This window comes from Zootoca vivipara, chromosome 12, assembly GCF_963506605.1.
Source record: "Zootoca vivipara chromosome 12, rZooViv1.1, whole genome shotgun sequence".
Taxonomy (NCBI): Eukaryota; Metazoa; Chordata; class Lepidosauria; order Squamata; family Lacertidae; genus Zootoca; species Zootoca vivipara.
The window spans coordinates 5,721,779-5,741,411 of record NC_083287.1 but is presented as its reverse complement, the minus strand read 5'-3'; the positions used below and the strand labels follow the sequence as shown (position 1 = coordinate 5,741,411).

Here is a 19,633-nt window from a genome sequence, read left to right as displayed (position 1 = left end):
GGTGATGACGCTGCTTTGGTCCTCCTTGCTGGAGAGGCGCATTTGGCGCGATGGACGTTGCCCTATCGCTCTGAACAGAACCAGGCGGCGCCTGAATTCCTTTGTGATCCGCAGAGTGTTATCCTTGAATGGCCGAGTCGTCTCACACCCAAGTTTGAAACAGAGTGAAGCAGCCCTTTATCGCTATGACGGTGTACATCTGTCGCCTATGGGGAATGATATCTGGCTCGAGAACATAACTACGGGAATCCGAGATTGGTTACGTGTTAGAGTACATAACTAGGCGAATAAGAGATTAGGACCACAGCCCTTTAATAATGTTGAAGCGTTAAAATAATTAAATAATTAATTTCGAATTGGGAAGTAGGGTGGTATTCACATGTGAGCGGATTGGCGGCGAGCCTGGAGGGGCTCGAGTGGCGGTTAGGCGTTGGAAATTTGCATAACAATTAGATGGAGGAGGGGCAAGTTACGTCATCAGCTGCCCTAATTTGGAGAAGTAATTCCGTTAAAGGATTCCGGGGGCGAGGCTTGGTCCTGAGCCTGGAGTTGCCTGGGCCGTAAGGCACGCCCCTTCGGTGGCCACAGGAGGAGCTCTAGTAGATCTACGTCGTGGGGCTCCTTTCTGGTGGTTAACTTCTCACAGACTTCAACACACGGGTTGGAGTCGGATATAGTCTGTTAGGTTCCAACGCCTAAGCCAATTCCGCTCTACATGCATAATTAATAAAGTTGTGGCCTTAACCACCCAATTAATTAAATCTTAATCCCGGTGTCATGAGTCTTTATTCTGGGGAAGGAGGGCATATTGCCACACAAGGCCCTCTGCCTAGTTCCCTGCAACTTGGCTTCTCACAACGAGGGAACTGCCAGAAGGCCCTCGGTGCTGGACCTCAGTGTCCGGGCAGAACGATGGGGGTGGAGACGCTCCTTCAGGTATACTGGACCGAGGCCATTTAGGGCTATAAAGGCAAGCATCAACAAGAAGAGGAGGAGGAGGAGGAGGAGGAGGAGGAGGAGGAGTTTGGATTTGATATCCCGCTTTATCACTACCCGAAGTAGTCTCAAAGCGGCTAACAATCTCCTTTCCCCCTCCTCCCCCACAAAAAGGCTGGGGAAGAGCAAAATGGCCGCAAGCTTCTCTCTGGGGGCCCTAATGTTCATGTGGTTCCAGTGAGCCAGAGTTTGGCTTATCAAAATGTGCGAGCCAGGCCAATGTGTGAGGCGACTGTCTGTCAAATGACTGCACTTGGCCTGAGGACTGGGAGAGATACTCAGAAAGGGGAGAGAACGAAACCACGCTTCCTTGTGCAAAACCAAAATAAAGCAAGAGGGTTCTCCCACTGATTCCATCACTCAGAGTCTGGCTCCATTGAAAATAGGCGAAGATGCAAAAGGCTGAGGATGCGATCTCAGAGAGAGTGGTGCTTTGGTTGTGAAGGCTGGCAAGGAAGGAGGGATGGATGAGGCAGGTTCTCCCAATGACAAAATGCTCACATGAATGTTAGGGCTTCATGGCTTCTGGTATGAGCTGATTGGCAGTATACATGCCAGTGTTCATGCCCATGGGATGCCCCATATGGCAGCACCTACCCGCGTTTGCAAGGGGTGCAGAACACTAGCGACACAGGAAGGAAGGTGCAAAAGGTTCTGATTTCTGGGTGCCCCAGTCTGAGACTCTGCCTCTCCTGTACTTTGCAAAAAACTCTTTGAGTAATACATTCCCTGGCTAATTTTAATTTTAAAAATGGCTTCCTTATGCCACATTCTATTCTGCTTTCCCTAGTGCAACAGATTTTATACACACACACACACACTGAAAAGGATGCAAACCTGCCCAGCGACTGTGAAATAAGGGGTGGGAGGAGCACAAACTAATTCTCTGTAGAGATAAATGTGTAAAACCCTGGCGGTCCAAGGAAGGGCACTGTAGTTAAACATGCTCAGTTCTTTAAAGAACAGAAACAGTTAAAAAAAAACTCAGGGCAGCCATTCAAATGCATTATAGACTTACAACTCTGCGAGGGTTTTCAGCAAAGTCCTGTTCTGTGGATCTTTCTTCAGATGGTCCACTACTGCTTGGACAATGATTGCGTTGTTATAAAGGTTCCCAGGCCACTCCTTAATTAATGTTGCAAAACCCTTGAAATGGGGAAAAAAATCACTCATCATTCATCAACCAGTGCATTCAAACTTTAAAACCAGCAAAGCCATTGCCTAAAAAGTTGAAGATCTTCCCAATAGCCATACCACTCCCTGTTTCCCGGGATTTCAAGTGCTATAAAACTCTGTTCACCACACAAGTTGGGCGAGATCTATCTATCTGGATCACAAAGTGATTCTCTACATCCTGTGGTAGGTTGCCTTTAGTGAGTGTTTGGCTGTATTGACCCAAGGTGATTTATGTGCAGGAATATATACAATACTGCACTGCTATTGAACAAATGGAAGTGGATCTCCCCCCCCCCCCATTCTGGGGAGCTTAAATTGCTGAGACATTTTACATTTTTCAAATATAGAATCCAGAGAGTATGGAGATGTTACCTTTACTATTATGAATAACGAAGTGGAACTAAATTGTCACACTTTAGAATAATTGAACAGAGGAAGAAAGTAATATTCTGCTTATTTCAATTCTCCTAGAATAGTTCTAAGATAATACACTCCCAAGACCATGGAAGAGCAGGTCATTGATTATTCATGCATTTATTTGCTCATTTTACAGTTTCCTTTGTTTTCACTTATCACTGCTGAAGGTTAACCTGAAAGTACTTTGGACACTATTGTGCTGTTTGCAGCGCAAATGCAACGCAGCTGTTTTTCATTTAGTAAAACAGATAACTCAACAAACTTATATAAACTGTTGCCTATTCCAGCCTGCAGTCAAACAGCTTCCTAAACATTCCTATGTTTTGCAGTATTCCTCTGTATACCGGATAATTCTGTACAGCAGCCTTTGGCAACGCGGTGCCCTTCTGCACATGCTGTTGGTCTACAATTCCCATCAGCACTAGCCAGCAAAGGCAAAGGCTGATGGGAGTTGTAGGCCGACAATATCTGGAGGGAACGAGGTTTGCTGAAGACTGGTGCAGAATTCAAATTGAGTATGTTGAGTGGATTCTTTTGCATTTCAAGGTTTTATGACATAAACTGCTCTGGGATTTTTACATGGTTGCATATGAATGAATCAATAAACCGAGTTCTTGCATTTTTATATTGCCTTAGAGTGCAAGTGGTACTCCATGAAGTGGGAAGGACAGACCACGCAAGAGCTCTTGCCAGCATCCAGACTGCAAAGGTTTTTCTCATGGAATCATAGAGTTGGAAGAGACCACAAGGGCCATCCAGTCCAACCCCCTGCCAAGCAGGAAACACCATCAAAGCATTCTTGACATATGGCTGTCAAGTCTCTGCTTAAAGACCTCCAAAGAAGGAGACTCCACCACACCCCTTGGCAGCAAATTCCACTGTTGAACAGCTCTTACTGTCAGGAAGTTCTTCCTAATGTTTAGGTGGAATCTTCTTTCTTATAGTTTGAATCCATTGCTCCGTGTCTGCTTCTCTGGAGCAGCAGAAAACAACCTTTCACCCTCTTCTATATGACATCCTTTTATATATTTGAACATGGCTATCATATCACCCCTTAACCTTCTCTTCTCCAGGCTAAACATACCCAGCTCCCTAAGCCATTCCTCATAAGGCATCGTTTCCAGGCCTTTGACCATTTTGGTTGCCCTCCTCTGGACACGTTCCAGCTTGTCAGTATCCTTCTTGAACTGTGGTGCCCAGAACTGGACACAGTACTCCAGGTGAGGTCTGACCAGAGCAGAATCCAGTGGTACTATTACTTCCCTTGATCTAGATGCTATACTCCTATTGATGCAGCCAAGAATTGCCTTGGCTTTCTTAGCTGCTGCATCACACTGTTGACTCATGTCAAGTTTGTGGTCTACCAGGACTCCTGGGTCCTTTTCACATGTACTGCTCTCAAGCCTCCCATCCTGTATTTAGTGTCCTTGCTTAGTGTCAGTTGTCAAGGGAGAAATTCTTCATTGGCTGAATGCAGCCCACTGACCTTACACTGCTTTAAGGGTACTACTCTGTGTGAATGTAACGAGAGCAGCAGCTGTGAACCGCCCCATTGTGCTATACCAGGAAGCAGAGCGGCAGAGGCTGGCCACATGGCGTTATACTGGCTGCTGTGTCCTTACAAGATCCTCGCCTGGCTCACAGTGTCGCGCTCACTGTTGGCTGTGTGACAGCCATGTATCTTTGTGACAGCTGCTATGCCTCACCCCAATCTCTGCTTCACCACTGCGCTGCTAGATGCTATTCCCTGTCAATGGCATTCAAAAGAGATAATGTGGTACCTCATAGTCACTCTCCAGAAATTCATGCAGGACCATTTCATAGATAAAAGGCTTCAGGACCGAATCCCGTCTTGGCAAATAGCGGCTAATCGCCTATGAGAGGAAATGGAACAAAAGAGGCTCAAAACCTTGCATTTGAGAGAGAACAAAATTTTGTGAGTGTGTGTGTGAGAGAGACTGCTCAAATTGCTGTGGAAAACTAGAATGCAGTAAAATGCTATCAACATCAAGACATTCTGAGAGCGTTCTCAATAGAAGGAGTGAAAAATTATACCGGCGGCAATTTTGAAAGAGCTGTGCAATGAAATTTATCCCAGTTGGTCTAAAGAACACCTAATGCATTCAGGTAAATGGGGTTGCATTTAAATAGGGAGGAGGAAAAGAGGGTAGGCTTGATTGGAGTCCTAAGCCGTTTTGGGTTTCTTCCTTAAGGAAATTGTATACTGGAGAACAAACCTAGAATAGGGCACATGACTCCCTGTTTCCATGCCTATGAAAAGGCTCTTGTACAGTTGCTGGGGATGGATTTTGGCCAGAAATAAAAGTGATGCTTAAGAGTTTAAGGTAAAGGTAAAGGGACCCCTGACCATTAGGTCCAGTCATGACCGACTCTGGGGTTGCGCGCTCATCTCGCATTATTGGCCGAGGGAGCCGGCGTATAGCTTCCAGGTCTGGCAAACCAGAGCAGCACATGGAAACGCCGTTTACCTTCCCGCTATAGCGGTTCCTAATTATCTACTTGCATTTTGATGTGCTTTCGAACTGCTAGGTTGGCAGGAGCTGGGACCAAGCAACGGGAGCTCACCCCGTCACAGGGATTCAAACCGCCGACCTTCTGATCAGCAAGCCCTAGGCTCAGTGGTTTAGCCCACAGCGCCACCTGGGTCCCCCAAGAGGGTAACAGAAAGCAAATAATATCTTTTGTCCAAAATTGAGCCCAACTACATTCTGACACAGGATGCATTTCCAAAGCAGCATGGAAGGGGTCAATAACTAGATAGAACTTTTTTTTCCCAGGGCCTTTTAAGTGATCCAAGTTTTTTTAAAAGTTAGCAGCAGGATCAAACTAATTTGCAGCCCAGACACATTTTGAGGACCCTGTTATGTGATTAAATTGGATGCACATGACAGATACTAACGCTTGTTGACTACCACCACGGAACCATAGTAGCTCAAGGTAGATTAGAATCACTGCAAGAGGGATAAAGGCAGCTCATGTTAACATTGCAGCTTACAAGAGAGGAGCTTTATTGCACAGCATCTTCTGTCTTTCTGTGATCTGCTTTCAGAAAGGTGAAAACAACCACCTGTTTAGAAAGGCAGTAATTTAACAGAGAGGCTTTTTGGAAAGCCTACAAATATTTTCTAAATTTTACAGTCTGCTGGATGGCATAAGTGGAGACATCTGCTCAAGACATTCACATCCAAGCGGCAGGAAATAAATTCAGAAGGGAGTGGTGATGGTGAAAACAGGACATCACAATTTTACCTACACACATTCTGAAGACCCTTATTGAAGCGAAATAGAGGCAAACGGACTTGAGAGGTTATCTTTCAATGTGGCAAAGTGCACACCAAACCTCTAAAAAACCCGCAAGCGGTGCTGTTGTCTCCCCCTCTATCTTTAATTCCGTAAGAAGGCAGATGCTACAAGACAAGCCGCAATGCTGCGACACCTTCACACTCCCGAGCAGAATTTAACAGCTCAAAAAGCAGCAAGGGGCCACCTGCTGCGAGATCTTAATAATATGCCCCTTTTGGCTCATCGACTTTGAATAGGAAAGCATAAAACTTGGAAAGAAAACGTGTATATGTTATTAGAGGGCATGTTCATAAATGCTTTCTACTGCTCTGGAAGTGACAGTCCTTTAGCTGTATGCCACGGGCAATTTATTAACTTAAAAGCTTGCTAACAAACATGCTCCATTAGATTACTTGGTTTGCTATGCTAGCAAGGCACAGAAAAGTGGCAGAATTCTTTCCTCTCCCTCCTATCTTTTGTAGCACACAACAGAATAGCCATCTGTTCGCCTGAAACGTAATTATTTCTTGGTGCTCTTACTAATGAGTCAAAGGATGTGCAAAAGAAGTGAGTCACAAGGTCAGAGAGACCGACTATGCTCTCTTCTTCCAAGCAGGGGCTTTTGTGAACAAATACAACTCTGCGGGGAAGGAAAAGGGGTAAACTTCAACCTGGGAGGGTTGCAGTTCGGCTGTTAGTCACCACTAAGACGTAACATATTGTACAAGAACCGGAAAACTGTGCGTCTTGCTGCATTTTAAACTTCAGGAACAGTTTTGCAGCATCTTGTGCCAAGCTTTCTGTGTGGCAACGAATACCAATCTGTTAAGTTTTGGAATCAAAAGATACATGATGCTATTCCTTAACTCTGTTCACACACTCACCTAGGAAGGGATTTTGTGTACATGATGGAGGAATATCAATCAATCAATCAATCAATATACTTTATTCGACCGATAGTCAGAAACAAAAAACATTTCTCAATACAAAGATAAACATATAAAACTGAAGGCATCAGAGGGATACATAAAAATATAAAAATATAAAACTGAAGGCATCAGAGGGATACATAAATGGGGTATGACCGTGCTACTAAACCTCCTACAGATAACCCACAGATGGAGGAATATGCAGATACACACAAACCTCCCATGTGGGCAAGGTAACATAAAGCACATGTGCTAGGAATGTGAATGTTCTTTCACGGAAAAAGGGGTGGGGGGAAATGTGGAAAAGCCTATATTCCATAGCTGTAAAAGGGTATAATGCTCACACTAGCCCAGGCATTAGCTTATACGCATGGTGAAGAAGTGCGTTGAGTCACACTTCGCCACATGCATAGAATCCTGGCAGGTGGCTCTATGAACTGACATAACCAGCCAGAGAAATTTCCTGAAAAATATGTGACTCTACATACCTTAAGCTGTCCGATTTCTTTAAACCTGTGCACCTCAAATTCCCAGAGATCTGTGTTCTTGCCAAGTATTTTCTGGCATTTCCTGGTATATAGAAGGGAGAAGAGGCTCATAAATCAGGTTGCCACTTCAAAATCATCTTCCATCTATGCACAGCAGCACCATTTGTGTACCAACCTCCAAGTTATTTGGGATCCTTTATTGTATTGCTTCTAATTCCAGCTTAGGTCACTGTTCAGAACATAAACTTACTGACCATAATCCAGAGCCCAACATGCACAAGGGCTCCTGCAGCCTGCTGAAACTACATGGAGCTCCAACAAGTCTTGGGGCACTTAACCTCAGAACCATTCAGCACAAGGGGAGCCCAAAGAGCAAAACCAAAATGGGGAACCCCCCCCCCCAAATAGGTGGTTATGTACATTAAACCTCACTCACTGTCATCTATATCAAAAGCATACTAACATTAATCTGGGTAAGCAAACAGGCAACGTTTCAGAATAATCCAGTTTATCAAAATATTACCCGCCATGTGTACAGCTTGCACACACAAACAGTGTACACAATCACAGAGGTGCACACAATTGTACCCCAATGCATTCAAACTAAACATATTACCGTGCTGCCAGGTCATACTCTCCAATTTCCATCAGATGGTTTATGTAGGCTAAACCTATATCCTGGGGCGAAAATAAAATACAATTAGTTAAAAGTACATCTAAGAATTGCACACATCCTTCCGCAGCCAAGGGTCTGGCATTTGTATTCAAGTGACTTGTTAGAATCAAATACCAGGATGTGTTGTTGTTTTTTTGTAGGGTATCTCAAGTTTCTTATTCCTCGGTAACAAACATGCTTGTTTGTGTATTATCAAACGGCTTACTATAAAGAGCACTTAAAATAATTTTAAATTTTAAATATAGGTGCAAATCAGATTATATTCTTCCTGGTCTTGTTTCTATTATCTCCCTGTCCCTCCCAGCTCTTGGGTAATAATTCTCCTATGTTGGGAAAGTGACTGAGCAGAAAGAAAGAAAGAAAGAAAGAAAGAAAGAAAGAAAGAAAGAAAGAAAGAAAGAAAGAAAGAAAGAAAGAAAAAAGAAAGAAAGAAAGAAAGAAAGACTTGCAGAGGTGCAGGGCATTAATAGAGAGGATCAGTCTACACCAGCCTTTCTCAAAGTTGCTGGACTACAACTCCCATCATCCCTAGGCAGCAGGACCAGTGGTCAGGGATGGTGGGAACTCAATGTTGAGAAAGGTTGGTCTAAACCATGAAGTGTTATTGTTCATGAATGCTTATATAACAGGGATGTGAAAACTGTGGTTCGCCCAGGTGTGATTGGGCTCCACACGCCATGACCCCCAGTCTAAATGACCAGGGATGAGAGAAGTTGGCGCAACGACACCTGCAGGGCCACAGGTTCCTTACTGTTGGTTACTAAGATAACATTCCATTCTGCTTTCTGAACTGTCTTAAATCACGAGAAGCCAATGTAATCTAGTAATGTCTGGAGGAAACCACAACATCTGGAGAGCATTCCCTGTCCGACATCTAATCATATTGGACTAATTGCCACTCTTCCTCCTCTGGATAATCATTACTATTTATTAAATTTCTATACCGCTCTTCATCCAAGGATCACAGGGCGGTTCGCAATATTGTTTTCCATTTTACTACTTTGCAACTTTCTAGCATGCTTAGAAAAATGTTTTTGCTCCTAACACACTACTTCACATTTCTGCAGCACGATACATTTACACAGGAAAAGGGTGGGTGGCGGGAACAAACATCCAAGTAGTTAAAAGTAGTGCAAACTGGGTTTCTTTTTTAAAAACAGCAACAACAGTATCTCTGTTCCAGTACTTGCTTCACTGAAAGTCTGAGAAACATTTAACTTTAACTTACAATGGGGGAAACATCAAATACAAATATAAGCACAGAAATTAAGGCAGCCTTGTGCATATGGATTGCATGTGACCCTGCATGCCCAGAGATCATGAAGTTGAGGCAGGCAAAAGGTGGGGAACAGCAGCCAAAACTCTCTCCCATTCTCTCTCTCAATCCCAGAGAAAAAGGTAAAAGAGTCACGAGGCTGAAAGCAAAATCCTGACTTAGAAACTAATTTCACATGTAGGGCAGACCATATTGGCCAAGTGGCAAAGTTTTTGATTTTGTTTCGTTTGCACAGGCTTAGAAGCATGATTTTCTTCGTGATCCTGGGACTGAGCCATGCACTCCATAGCCAAGAACTGACAAGCCCTGGCTCAAACTCCGCTTGGGATGCCCTTAGGTTTAGAGTGGCAAATTAAACTGCCTGAGTGTGTCACTAAGATAAATAGTGTATGTATTAAGGTTGACTGGGCAGTGACTATGATCTGTTCCTGGGCCAAACCAGATCTTATGACAAACAGCAATAATGCGTCTAGTTTCACCCTCTCCTACCATGACATATGCAAATTATCTGCATCCCGATACTGGCATTTCCCTCCCACAGCCCCACACCCAGAGGGAAGAGAACGGTGGGGCACTTTGACTTCAGGGGGCAAGTTAAGTGCTAGTCATTGCCGTCTCTAGGCCTGGGCTGGGTGGCGCAATGCGCAAGGGCGTCTGGCCACCTGGGGCGCTGCTGCTCTGCCCCCCACCTCCCTGCCCATGCTTCGAGCGTGCCCTGCGGGGCCAATGGGAAAAGCTTCTCCCCCGCCCCCTGCAGTCGCCACGGCCTCTGTCTCCCTCCTCCCACAGCTGAGCACCTCGCACTCTGGAGAGCCGAGCGCACTGCCTGAGGGAAAGCGAAAGAGCAGCTCAAGAGAGAGCGCGTGAGGAGGGGCCGTCTGCGCGTCTTCGCCCGCCTACCCGCCCTTCCTTCGTCCCCTCGCCTCAGGAGTGGCAGAGCCCAAAGTCACTGTTCGCCTGGCGCTTCGCAGGGAGGTGGGATGGCATGGAGACCCCCTCTGCCGCTGCCACCCGCTGCAGCCGCCTTCGCGGCTTCTCCTGCTGCTCTCTGCCCTTTGCCTGAGGCCAGCTGAGTGCCGGGCTCCGGCGAGGCGCAGGTGGGGGGTATTTAATAGGGGCTGGGGTGCCCGGTAGCTGCGTGCGTGGGGGGGGCTGTTCTGGAACTTTCCGAAGGAGAGGCGGGGGTGGGCAGGGGCGAGCCCTGTGGAGGAGGCGGCTGCAGGTGGTGGGTCTGACTGGCCCCAGGTCGTGCGCTCCCTCGGACTCGCCGCTTCCTCCTGCTGTCTGGGAGAGAGAGGCTCCTTGCCTCGCGATCCCCTTCCCTCCCTTGTGATCTCGTGGCACTCACATATTTTGCATTTTAATAAAGTTATGGCCAAATTTATGCCCAAAACCTTAAAAAATTCTGTGTGGAGTGTGTTTTACTTTGAGGGGTGGTTTGGGGACCTCGACACGCAATAAACAGGCAACAAAAAACAGTTTGTTTATGTTTCCTGTTTTCTTTTCCCAAGCAGAGATAATATGCAAGTGTGGTATCAGCTCCCTAAAAAAGGTCAACAACTCTGGGGATCCCTTCCTAAAAAAGGTCAACAACTCTGGGAAAGGGGGGGTGCCGGAGGGATCTTCGCACCACGGCACCGGATATGCTTAAGATGGCCCTGGTGCCAGTAGATTTTACAGGTGGAATGGGGGGAACTAGGCACAAAACAACCCATACATGTAACCTTAGGCCTCGCTTAGCGCAGAGGGAAACTATTAATTTATTTCTGAAAGGTCGGGAGCCTTTTGTATGCCTTCTTTTTCTTAAAAGAATTCAAATCAAGCTTGCAGACTTACCTGAATCTTGTGCTTTTTCATGGTCTTCTGACTGATCTCAGCTGCCATCAAAGCCTCCTATATAAATACAAGCAAAGATGACACCCGAGTCAAGTATTCAAAACTTCTGTAGAGAAATCTGGAAAACTGTGGCTTTGTCTCTTGTGCCTTGTGTTTGAAAACACTAGAACGTTTAATGTCACGGTCGAATGAACAGCTTTGAATTCATACTCAAACAAAAGCAATTGTTAAAAGAAAAGGGGGGGGGGATCTTGGGATCCATCTGGGTTCACTCCACATTAGTGCATCAAGATCAAATTTCAGGAGGATGACACCATATGAGGTACAATCACAGGAGTTCATTTTCCAGCAGAAAAGCCTCTGCTGTAGAGACACCTGTCAAAAAAGGTACCTTGATTTGTTTTCTGAGTGCTCAACTAAAAGACAAAGAATAAATCCACCACTAGTAAGAGAATGATTTTTCATTAAGTTTAATTTGTGGCTTATCCATTGAGCTGGCATCTCGTGGGTGCAGAAATAGAGCTACCTTCTTGCTACCCAAAATGAAAACTGAAAGCTTAATGCGGGTTACAACACAAGCTATTCCCTGGCTATTAAACAAAGGGCTTTCTGTGGAATATGCCTGAAAGCCTTTACAATCCAATGAAACAGTGCTTTGTGCATAATGAAGTTCAATGTGGACCAACTTGCATATATGCCTTAGGAAGAATTAACCCACTTGAACGTTTTCAGCGTGAAACGCAAATGAGACTATAACAAACCGGGAACAGAAGCATGTGTTTGCTCCCTTTATTTACTTGTAGTTATTCACAGCATAAGAGAGTTCACAAACTTCATAACAAAAACCTGTGTTAGAAACTACCACCTTTTCCTGGGGAACCCAGCCTTAAAGGCAACTGAATACTTAAATGCTGCATAAAGTGTTTATCACATACAGTGGTGCCTTGGTTTATGAACACAATTGGTTCCAGAAGTCTGTTCATTAACTGAAGCGTTCATAAACTGAAGCGAACTTTCCCATTGAAAGTAATGGAAAGTGGATTAATCCGTTCCAGATGGGTCTGCGGCGTTCGTAAACCGAACATTCGTAAACCGAGATGTTCGTAAACCGAGGTTCCACTGTATATTTTTCAGGTTCCCTTTCTTTGATAAATGAAAAGCCTAACAGATAGCTTGATGAACCCCAACAATTCCTAATGCACAAGCTGGAATTCTGAGCTAAAAGTGCTGTATTATGCAGTCAAATGAACTTAAGATGATTAAAAACTGAAATAAAGTATGCAAAATCAGGAAACTAACTTTCATTTTCAGCGTCATACTTCATTTTGACTGCTTGCAGCCACTGCATCAGGAATTTCCGACAACTGTTAAACCTTAGACCAGGGTATGCAATCTTTTTTCCTGGTGGGGCCTGGTGGGTGGAGCCAGAAGCAAAAGTGTTCTGGATGAACTAAACTAGAACAGAGATCACTCCGCCTCAATTTTCACCATGGTTATCTCAAATCAGAACTCCTAATCCAATGCAGGTCTATTTAGATGTAAGGGCTTGATGGGGTCACTCTCATGTATACAGAGGATTTCTGTAGGACAACAGACTATTGGTCTCTTCTGATAGGCAAGTGAAAATAATTCCCAAATAACTCCTCTGATTTTAGTCTCTCTCTCTCTCTCTCTTTCACACACACACACACACACACACACACACACACACACAGAGCGAGAGAGAGAGAAATTCTCCAGTCTGGTGGACAGTTTCATTCTTTTAAAGCAACTAACCTATATATTTTTAAGGAAATGCTGCTAATTCTAATTGTTGTGAAACACCACAGAGGAAGGGGGCAACACTTTAAAGGACAGGAAAAATAAAGTGAACACAAATAGTACAATTCAGGCAGAAGCAGATGCTGCTCTCATATATGTTGCTTATAGTGCAATCGTATACATGTCTACTTATAAACATGTCCTACTGAATTCGATGGGACAAACCCCAAGCCTACAACACTATGGCAAATGCACAGCAATGAGCTGTGGATGGAGAGGGCAACCTCTTGTCACCTAAACCTGTTGGGTCTTTTCTAATTAACACAGGAATGATTCCTGTAAAAAAACCTGAACTCTATTTAAGAAGTCATAAAACAGAAAACAAGTCACTCAGAGAGGTCTACTCATTGACACTGACAAGAATTTAAAGAGGAAAGTGCAAAAGTTACTTCATATTTCTTCTTTTCCAAGAGCCATTCAATATGGTCATCCTGGTCACGTTCTTTGGCCACAACAACATCTCTTGGGCTGATGATATAAAACAGGGATTCGCCCTCTGAATATTCTGCAAAAGACAAAAAGCTTTGACTTCTTTGAAAGCAGGTGCTCTGGATGCCTTTTGCTTGAGTAAATTAATGTGGCATCTCAGTATTTCTTAAATTCACCCATGTGCATTACCAAAAATAAACCCAGCAACAAACAACCCCCCAATGAAACAAACAAAACACTCCTTAACAATGGACCTCTGCAAACAGTCGCTGATCTCTCTTAAGGGACTGGTTAAGAGATCAGAAACAAATGTACTGGTCCATTAGAAGGACTAAGGGTCCACGGGATCAGTTTCAGAGTACTGCCACGCAACCAATTGCAAGGCTCTTGCTGAAATCATCCACCATCAACACTGTAACATTTGGACATGCCGATCCTGACAACCGGAGCAATGCTCTAATTCCACCCTTAGCGCCTTGTGCTTCGCAGAACAATGGCTTAACCCTAATGGAATCCTGGACCTGAACGCAAATTGACAATCAAAACAGCATATAAAATAATGGCCAGACTACTGCAAATTTCTCACCCAAACAATAATCACGGCATTCGTTTTCTTGGAAGCGCCTCACAGTTAGAGCATCGGAGGAGATTTCTTCACAAGATTCAGGAAATGGCTGGATTATATCCAGCCTAGGTCTGGCACAACACTCCTTTTCCTGGGGGAAAGAAAACCACATATTCAGCACTGAAGCACACAACGTGTTGTTGATGTTTTCTACCGGTAATATACCTGAAAAGATCGTCTGAATTGTATCCTTTTGCAACCAAGTTTTTTTTCTGCATAAGCAGCCAATGGAAACCCCCCGAATAGATTTGCCTTCTAATGTGTCAGCCAAATAGCTCCCATTTAACCAAGTGCTGCCTTCACTTTGACTGGCAGCGTTTTCCCAGGGTCTCAAGAAGATGTCTTGCGCTGCTCCCTAAAAAGCTTTTTGCCTGATGTGTGCAATAATGGTGCAGGGGGGGGGGGCAATTCATTGGGATGAAAGTTTGTGCTAGGGGTCAGATGAGAAGTCCCAAGCATTTCCAACTGCTCATTTGGATTCTCTATTGCCAACACTTAATATAGCCACAGAAATATCACTTGTGTTGTAACAAGGTTTGCTGCCTTGATTATTGTCAGCGGACCTACTGCTATATAGTTTTGAATGACCTGGCATCTGCTGAAAAGCAAGAGAACAGAATGGTGCTTAGGAACTGGAAATCCATCTCAAGCCTTTGTGACGTCACAACTTCCAGCTAGTGGAAAAGACAGAGGAACATGTCAGGGGTTTCTGGTGACTACTCTCGAGTAACGACGCTCCTCAGGTTACTTTTCCATAACGTGTTTATTAGTGCTAATATGTACAGTGAAGCAGGTGCAGAAACATGTCTCCTTACTCCGATGCAGAATCCGGAAGTGCCCCTCGGCGCGAACGCTCCCAACATAAAAGGCGCGGGACACTGAATCTCCTCCCCTTTCGTCTTCTTCGTGATTCCGGAACCGGAGGAAAGGGTCTGCGTTCCATGTTTTCCCTCTCTCCCTGGTCCCCTTCTCTCTTCTCCCGTCTGTGGAGTCTGGGCTTTTTCATCCTGCCTGAGCCCGGGCACTCTCTCTCCGTGTCCTGACTTCCCTCCCCGGAGTCTGTGTTTCCTTCGCTACTCTGTGAGGAGCTACACTTGATGATGGGGGGGGGGTACTCTGTACTCCCTCCCCCTTACAGAACAATCTGGTGCTAGTTGGGTAGAGAGATTGTCAGACTGAGCTGGGAGCTAAATAGGAGTTAGCTAAACTGGAAACAGCCATGGAGGAGCTATAGGGGCTCATAAATGTCATTCTGTGGCAATGTGATCTAGGATTAGCTGTTGTGTTCTCCCTGTTTACAGGAGTCTGCCTGCTCCCCAAATGTTCTGCTTGTATATTTGCACATCTGGTTGTTCAAAAACATGTCTCTAGGACTCTCTCTATATAAGGAAATGGACTCTGTAACGATCCTCTGAACTTTATAAAACTCAAGGAAGTCCTTTTTGTAACAACATCATGGCTGCACATGTATTCAAACAACAAAATCGTCTCATCCTTGTGATGGACTGAGCGAATTTTTACTACTCTGACTACCTATATTGTAATACATGGCAGAATCTGGTTGCAATATTGTATTTGTTGTTAAAGGAACAAATTTATTGGGCCAGATTCTGCTGATATATGCGAGCTGCTGGGTTACACAAAAAATCTTAAATCAGGCAGAATGGAAAAGCCAAACGTTAATTGGTCGGATTTCTTTACACATAAGCTTACGATATACAAAGTGCAATGCTGGCTACAAATGATCACAAATGTCTCCATTCTGCAGCTGGATTCATAATATCATTGGGATGTGAACAGAATGCCTATTAAACTTGAAATTTTCAGAGAACTGCACCAAATCATGAAGATCTTTATATAAGCCATTTCCCTTTACTTTAAAACTATGTTAAAGATCGAGAATTCCCAGAATCTGTCTCTTTAAACACCACAAATAGCAGCTGCATCACACCCTTACACAAATATTGCATTTTCCCGTCTTGCGCAAATGTGACGAGCAGCACTGGCTTCCTAGCCCATGTATCTCCTATGGCTGAAATACTGTGGTATTGGTTTTTTCAGTTTATACATAAAAAGTTTCAGGTGTGCATGTTCAAGATTAAAAAGTTTTTTTTTAAAAAAAAAATCTAACATCCGTGAAGGAGCAGCAAGCAGGTGATAGGTGGTATGTGTTCTTGATAAGTTTTCCTCGTGAATTCTCAAATAATCCCCAACACAGTTTCATTCTTCCCGTGTTGTTGCCAAACACCTGCTGTTACAAAAAAATCTCCTAAATTTTATATAGCTATCTAGGGCATATCATCGCTTTGGAAAATGAACCTCTACCCTGTTGGCTTTTTGACAAACAGGGGTAAACTTTGATTGGCCAGATTTCTTTATCCTGACTCATTGGTATTACTAATTGCATCCTACCATCCCCTCATTTCCCAGCATCACCTCCTCCTTCATAAGTTTTCTTTGACTCACTCATCGAGAGGAACTACAGCATTAGCTCTCTCGGGAGAAGCTGCACAAGCACCTTTGTTCCTTTTCCTTAAAATAATAAATAATAATAATCTGGCTGTCCTGCAAGAGGGCTAGAAGCTGACCCTATTGATTTCAATAGACTTGAGCGTTACCATGAGCCAACAGCATTTCATTGCCTAGCAACAGTGCGCACCCCATCGCTCAAGGTTACTATAGCAATGGCTGTCTAATGCCAGCTTGCTATCAAAGGGACGATCAAGAGCATCTGCCCCTCTCAATGCTGTAACTTCAAGGGTTTCTCCTCTTCCTTCCTGTCCTCTCTTTCATTTTGTATTGTTAAACTAATGCGTCGTGAAGACTCTGGAGATTCACTCTCGAGAAGAACTGGTGATCCAATATATCCTTTGTCTAGCTGGACACATATAACAGAGGCAAGGGTACCAAGCAGCTGCTCTCCTCACATCGCTCACAGCGACATGAGTGACCTGCAGCCAATCATCTTTACAGGCTTTATTTAAGAGCCTGGGCAACGTCAAGGCAGCACTCTGCAATTTAGCTTTAATTCCTGTTCACACACGTGCCAAAAGATTAAAGATTTAAAACAAACACAGAGGAATGAATGAACAACTTCTGGCTCTTCAGCATTCAATCCGTTGTTTGCTATGAGATGGGCAAAACACCTCCCCATCCACCCCCCCAAAATATGACTTTTGCTGCTTTAAGTGTGAAGAGTACTGCAATGGTACTGCAAAAGCTAAAACTGCAGCCTAACCTGGAAAATGAAGTAGCTGCAACAGTCCGTCACCCCACTTAAATCCCTTCGGTTACTACTAGGCCAGTTTTGGCCAACATGGTACCCTCATGGTATTTTTGGACTCGTTTCCATTAGCCTTTGCCAGCATGGTGGTATTTCCTAGTGGTGAGAGCTGTAAGTCTGGAATTTTCTGTGAACTTCCCTCAAGGGTGAGTAGGGTTGCCAGACTCAATAGAGGACAGGACTTCTGTGCCTTTAATTGCCCTGCTCTCTTTTGAGTCTGGAAACCTTGAAGAGAAACCAGCAGACCCTTTGCTTGGAAATTAAACAAAGGGTCTGCTGGTTTCTCTTTAAGGTTTCCAGACTCAAAAGAGAGCAGGGCAATTAAAGGCACAGAAGTCCTGTCCTCTATTGAGTCTGGCAACCCTAAGGGTGAGTCCCACCGAGCACATTGGGGCCAACTAACAAACAGGTGTGGAACACCTGCAGTCTGAGTGCTAAAGAACCTTTTTGCCAACTAACAAACCTGCATGCCTGGCTCACAACTTGTGTGTGTGTCCATTTGGAAGTTTGCGTGCAGAAAAATACTTACCGTTTTCTCCGAAATCTCCTTTACGTATGAAAGTAGGACAAGCTGATCACAGAGAGGTGCAATCCCACTGATGTAAAATTCAGTGTTGAACTGGGAAACTGAGTAACAAAAAAAGGAAACAGGCTTTAATATTGACCTTAACTAAGAGTTGTATTGTCATTATGAAGCACCATTCATATACATAGTCCCTGAAGCAGGCAAATGAAGTTTGTAATCCTAACATTTATGCCAATAAATTCCCAGAGAAATAGATCAGTATTTGTCTTCTAAACATTTTACATGTTGTTTCATTTGTAGCAAATTCTATGATGGTAAAAGGTGCGCACATTTGAGTCATGACGGGGATCACACAAGTCTTTTTAAATCCTGGGTGTGCACAGTGGAATCCAATATGTTTTCCCAGTAAGGGAACTGCAGTTCACTGGAAAGCAAAGGAAGTATCCATTTTTTTTATTGGTTGAATGATTAATAATGAGGGACCACCGTGGAAATCTACCACGAGTTGAAGCTGTAGCAATCCACTCATACATTCCATTGTTCTGACTAATTTAGATACTACTTGCATGAATACAAAGGACATGGTAGAGGTCCACTGTGGATGAAGCTCCAGGGAAGCAGGCTGGACTGGCATATCCACAACTGCCATTAATAACATATAGATTCTCATTTTTTTTTTAAAAAAAGTTAAGTGTTCTTTCTAAATCCAGTACCTGTATTTCCCAACCAAAATATAGTTTTGCTGTAATCAACGGAACCTATAAAATCCACTCATCTAGCCCACATCTTTGCTAGGCAGATGCATTTTTGCTAGAGTTTTTATAGGAGGCATCAAGAACAAGGCAATCAATGAATTGAAAAATGAAAAAGGAGAGATAAAAGTTGGAAATTATGACATTTTTTTCCTAAATGCAAAAAGGGAAGGGAAGCAAGTTTTGCACCTAACGCCACCTTTTAACAGTGTCAAACCTGATCACGTTTTATTTTGCTACACATAAACCCAGCATTATCTTGTAGCACCAATCAAAAGATGCTTAACAAAGTTCAGGCAGGAAAATGTTTTCCTTTTTGTCCCTTGAAAACGACTGCGGCACCACAACAGAATGAGGAGGTGAGGAAGCAGTACTTCCCAATACTGTGCTCCAGAGATAGCAAAACTTAAAGGGGCAAGTGCTCAGGGTTTCTATCTCCCCCCCCCCCCGCGGAACAAAGCGGTGAGCCAGTGTAAAATACATTTATATAATGCCAAACTAGAATATACTGTTATCACCATGAGACTTGTGCTGCATCAGACACACAATTCAAGTGCAACGGTTAACTTTAAGTGGGAATTATTAGCTACTGTCAGATGCTGTAGGATGTAGCAGGAAGGACTTAGGGCATCAGTCTCCCTCTGTCAGACAGAGAGACTGTAACAAAAGCATTGCCCTATAAAGACGGGATAGTCAGGTTTCCAACAGTCTGCCCAGACAGAGGGAAAGAGAGGCAGCCCTGCCCTGGTAGCTACCTCTGGAAGAGCCTAATTTCTTGAATGCTACTGACAGCACTATACTAGAGAGCCCATGCAGATGGTGAATGGAATCACAACTCTAGTCTTATATTCTCCACCTAACAAACTACCACAAGGCAGCTACGTGGTTTGAATGCACACAGGTCTGCCTCTCCTGGCTATGTTTGGAAGACATTGCAACTGTGTTCTGAGGATCTTCTTCACTAGCAAACAATTTAAACGATCAATTGTTCCCACTCTCACATACCAAAGAAACAAGGAAATTCCACCTTCTTTGATTCCATTTCACCCAGCTATGCACGCAAGTTTCTCTTTCAGAGAGTCCCGGTTTTTAATCTGTTC

At 44.0% G+C, this 19,633-nt stretch overlaps 1 protein-coding gene across 2 annotated transcripts in view; it reads right to left on the bottom strand.

Annotated features, from left to right (window-relative positions):
* VPS41 (VPS41 subunit of HOPS complex) overlaps nt 1-19,633 on the bottom strand; it is a 118,859-nt gene that overhangs the window by 24,631 nt on the left and 74,595 nt on the right. For both annotated transcript variants that reach the window (XM_060280561.1, XM_060280562.1), the window contains 8 exons: nt 17,785-17,882; nt 13,934-14,063; nt 13,308-13,423; nt 11,098-11,154; nt 7,926-7,987; nt 7,310-7,391; nt 4,371-4,463; nt 2,015-2,142 (listed from right to left, as the gene is read on the bottom strand). In XM_060280561.1, the coding sequence (XP_060136544.1) occupies nt 2,015-2,142; nt 4,371-4,463; nt 7,310-7,391; nt 7,926-7,987; nt 11,098-11,154; nt 13,308-13,423; nt 13,934-14,063; nt 17,785-17,882 (766 nt within the window). The remainder of the gene's footprint in view (nt 1-2,014; nt 2,143-4,370; nt 4,464-7,309; nt 7,392-7,925; nt 7,988-11,097; nt 11,155-13,307; nt 13,424-13,933; nt 14,064-17,784; nt 17,883-19,633) is intronic.